At 35.6% G+C, this 4,116-nt stretch overlaps 1 protein-coding gene across 1 annotated transcript; it reads right to left on the bottom strand.

The window, feature by feature from the left end:
• Positions 1-392: 392 nt before the first annotated feature.
• Positions 393-3,543, bottom strand: LOC104114645 (chitinase-like protein 1). Its single transcript, XM_009625139.4, has 4 exons — positions 3,405-3,543; positions 2,880-3,291; positions 1,510-1,669; positions 393-1,104 (listed from the first exon to the last, which is right to left on the bottom strand). Exons 2-4 carry the CDS (start codon positions 3,280-3,282, stop codon positions 690-692), a joined length of 978 nt encoding a protein of 325 aa, XP_009623434.1. The 5' UTR covers positions 3,283-3,291; positions 3,405-3,543; the 3' UTR covers positions 393-689.
• Between the last annotated feature and the right edge of the window lie 573 nt (positions 3,544-4,116).

Below are 4,116 nucleotides of genomic sequence, written 5' to 3' on the forward strand. Positions count from 1 at the left end.
CGTGTCCTTAACATTTACACTGCACATATGAAGTTAAGGACATGATGTCCTAAAGTTTAACAACGAAAGGTGCAAATACAGAGGACACTTTGTCCTTAATATTTACACAGCATTCGTGAAGTTAAGGACACCATGTCATTAATATTTACACAACACCCATGTCTAGCATAGAAGTATTTTCGTCCGGGCGAAAATTTTTTTATTAAACACTTGCTAAAGAATAAATACATTTTAAACAGTAGCTAAAGAGTAAAGACATTTCTAATTAGTGGCTAACTGTGTATTTCTCCGCCAAAACGCCAAACTCACCTCGGCTAGTCTTCACCAATAGCCTCTAAACAACTTATAACAAAATGGCAACAATATGGTTAACATGTCAGAGACAATAACCAGGGGACGAAATGCAATAGGGTAATAGAATTTCAACTTGTACAAATTACAGTCTAGAGGCTTCACAGTACATATATATATATATATATATCAAACCTGTTCAACTACACAATGGATAAACGTAAAAAAAAATGCATTCCAAAAAAATTACATGATAGACAACAAGAAAGGCAACATCCTTCTACACATTACGATTCCCAATCTGTTTCAGCATCACACAGTTCACAATATCACTCCACTTATTGTATGCTTCTTTCAGGCTAAAGTAGGAAGGCATGCTCACAAATCCAATATAAGTCTCAAGAAGCAGCAGCAGGTGCAGTGGATGGGTTAAAAGCTTTTTGGTCTCCGCAAGTGAGTACTTCGTGAGGCCCTGCTTCCTCGCGACCAACACCCATCAAGTCAAGATAATACTGGAAATGGGAGATGATGTTGTTCATGGCGTCAACATCGCCTTGGCCACAAACACTATCGCCATAGAGAATGTTCATGGTCGTGCCAAAACCAGGAAGTCGTTTAGACAAAGTATCATTCTTTGTGGGTTTCCAATTCCCAACAAAGGCATCATGAGCTGAAGGCTGACCCTTCTTCATTGGGTTCATCCACCTCCAAATTGCAGCCTGGAAAGCCATGGTAGCATTTTGTTCAATGTATTCAGGATGATCTAACAGATTTAGCTTGAGGGCTTCACCAATAGCTCCATAATTGTAGTTCCTAGTAGAATTACCAATATAAACAAACTCTTAATACCTATCAAATATATAGTCAAGCACGCAAGCAGCTCAGACATTAAGAATGACATTAGTAGGTACATTTACTTGAATTAGTAATTGGATTAGAACTCCTGCAATCCTTTTCGAAACAGATCAAGTGGAATAAATGCCGTTTTTCTTTTCTTTCTCCATTTAGAACGATATGTATTGTTCGGTGAATTAAGTCTCTAATCACAAAACTTTATGTAAACCAACAAGATATTCCTGTAATCTAAAAAAGCAATCACATGCCAAATTTAGTAAGTGATAAACCAACAAAGGAGTGCATTCAATTGACTCAAATAATGGCTTAATGAAAAATATCAATTTGTAACTGCTGTCAAAAGATTAGTAAAAGAACGTGTACCAGTAGATAGGCAAAGCACCACGACCATAATATTGAGCTCCAGGAGTGCATGGGTAGGTTAATTTGAAGTAGTCATCACAGTAATCTTGGCTCGGACTCATTTCCTTGTTGTAGCACAGACCCCAAGCCAATGGTCCACCAGTGGCGACTCCATAACCACCTGTTAACATAGAGTTGTAAGCCAGTAGAGAGAGAATACAATTGAACCTAAGAGAGATCACGGCAAAATAAGCTACAGGCTAAATCTGAAGTGGTCAAAAAAACTCCAACTACATTTGAACATGAATCTCTCCAGAGGTTAAGTAGGATGACAAAGTGCTTCAAAAACTATTCAACATTGCCATCATAAACAAATTAAATCCCGAAAACTTTTGTTTTGAGGCTATACCTGTATCAGTTAATGAAATAACACAAGACAATCATCTCAATTGGATAAATCATTGCCAAACTTTTGACGAACATAAATAGTGACTAAGAATAACGTCTGAAAGACCATTTGTTCCACAAAACAAAATTTTATTTTGCACTAATTAGGTTATGCGTACATACTACCGCACAAAAGATACAGACATACTACAAGTTGAGCATGCACAGGTACAAACAGATAGATAACAAGAATAGGTTAAGTCATCCATAGATGGTAAAAGAGCCAATAATTCTTCAAACAGAATCTACACTAGTCACTTTTCCAAATAACAACTCTATCTCAAATACAATATACACCATTCTAGGAAGGTTTATTATTTGGAGTACCAAGGGTTTTGATTTCCCATTTCAGTTATTTCACACAGAATTATTTGGACTAGTGTGACTAAAACTGCTCTGTTTTCCTCAGTAATTAGCTCAACATAAGCTGATTGCATCATATCCCCAAGGCCCCAATCAAAATCCCGCACACTAATGATCCATTATAAATCTCAACTTCAAGCAAAATTCAGTTACCTACAAGCTATATTTGTGAGAGGTAAAATTGACTCCCAATTTCAATCATTTTTGAGAGGTAAAACTAAAAAAATTAAGTTCTAGTCATGGACACATCAACTCAGTATTTTCTAATCATGAGCTTCTTTGATCTCTTAACTATTCTGGAATTATTTGAATCCCAATATTTTAAGCAAGACTGTACAATAAAAATATTGAGAAAATGACATTGTATAGCAGCTCTCAAAATAATAGCCGAAAAAATGTATATACTTTTCGTATATTTATTGTATATATATACATGCTCCATGTTATATACAAAAATTATTCAAATTTTATACAGTTTTTCGGCTACCAAATGTAAATAGTTTCTGGGGGCGGGCTAAGAGTGATAATACCCCTGCAATATTTATGAAGCACATAGTGATCCAAGAGGCTGGTAAACTTACAAGTAGTTTTGCTACCAACATGGCCAAGGAAAGCAGCAATTTCCTTCATTTGCATTCTCTTACCACCAGTGGTACCAAATCCAAGAGGCTGGTAAAGTGCTGCAGCATTGATGAAAGAGCTGTAATCCCAGAACCCAACAGCATGAGCCACAGGTGTGTTCCTCTTTGCGAAAAGCAGCTCAAATTGGTCTACGTCCAGATAATCAGTTATTGTCAAGTTACAACAGAACTTTGACAATTTGTTACACTCCCAATCCTTCACACACATCTTGGTACCCTTCACCATTTTCACTATTGTTGGTCGCTTCTTAAATGACTCATTCTCATCTCCATTCACACAACCAATAATCGAAATTGCAATTAGTAGCAACAAACCCAAAATCCTCATTTTCAAAACCCCCATTATTCTTTTCTGCAAAGAAAGGAAAGATGAAATCTTTGAGAGCTGCTACACAAGAATAAAAGAAAATTTTGCTTCGAGATTTAAAGACAAATACAATATAGTGAAGTGAAAAGACAACTTACTGAGAATCAAAGATTGATTTTTGAGAAGTGGGTATTGATTCAATTTTGTGTGAATTATTTTTTCTTTGGGTACAAAACAATGCAAGGTAGATGGAGTATCTTTTTCAAGAAAAGGAACAATAAATGTGAGGAAATGGAAATGAACGGTGGAAATTGGTCTGATTTGGGAGGAAGATGGGAATGGACGGTGAAGATTGATGGGGCGAAGATGTCGGGGGAAACAGGCTGGATTTGGAATCAAGCAAAGCAGTGGAAGGTGAGGGCTGACCCCACTTGAGCTAATGCCACTCCACCGACAGCTTACCATTTTCCCTTTTTTTTTTTTTTTTTTTTTCAGCTAACCACTATTTTAGCTCTCGTTTTTTTGTGCTGAAAAAGAAAATGTGTTTCGACGGTAGGCTTGTTAAGAGGGTCCGAAGTGAGCCCAAGAAATTCACGATTAGCCTGATTTATAACTATTGATTGTAAATTAGTTATAATTTTAAAATTAATTAAAATTTAGTTATTTTTTATGTAAAAATAAAATTTAAACAAAAATACTCTTAGTTAAAAATTAAAAAAAAATCAATATAATATGTTGGAGTTTGTATTTTTTACCTATAGAATTCTAGTGCAATTAATAATGTATTGGAATTCCATCATAATATACTGGAATTTTATGCATAGGGGTTCCATAATCCTGAATTTTTTTCGTGTTTCAACTATGGATATT

Source organism: Nicotiana tomentosiformis, chromosome 9 (genome assembly GCF_000390325.3).
Source record: "Nicotiana tomentosiformis chromosome 9, ASM39032v3, whole genome shotgun sequence".
Classification (NCBI taxonomy): domain Eukaryota; kingdom Viridiplantae; phylum Streptophyta; class Magnoliopsida; order Solanales; family Solanaceae; genus Nicotiana; species Nicotiana tomentosiformis.

Coding starts and splice junctions, on each gene's coding strand:
- LOC104114645 (XM_009625139.4), bottom strand. CDS start 3,282: ATGGGGGTTTTGAAAATGAGGATTTTGGGTTTGTTGCTACTAATTGCA. Junction 1,670..2,879: donor TGTTGGTAGCAAAACTACTT/GTAAGTTTACCA, acceptor CTATGTTAACAG/GTGGTTATGGAGTCGCCACT. Junction 1,105..1,509: donor GGTGCTTTGCCTATCTACTG/GTACACGTTCTT, acceptor TAATTCTACTAG/GAACTACAATTATGGAGCTA.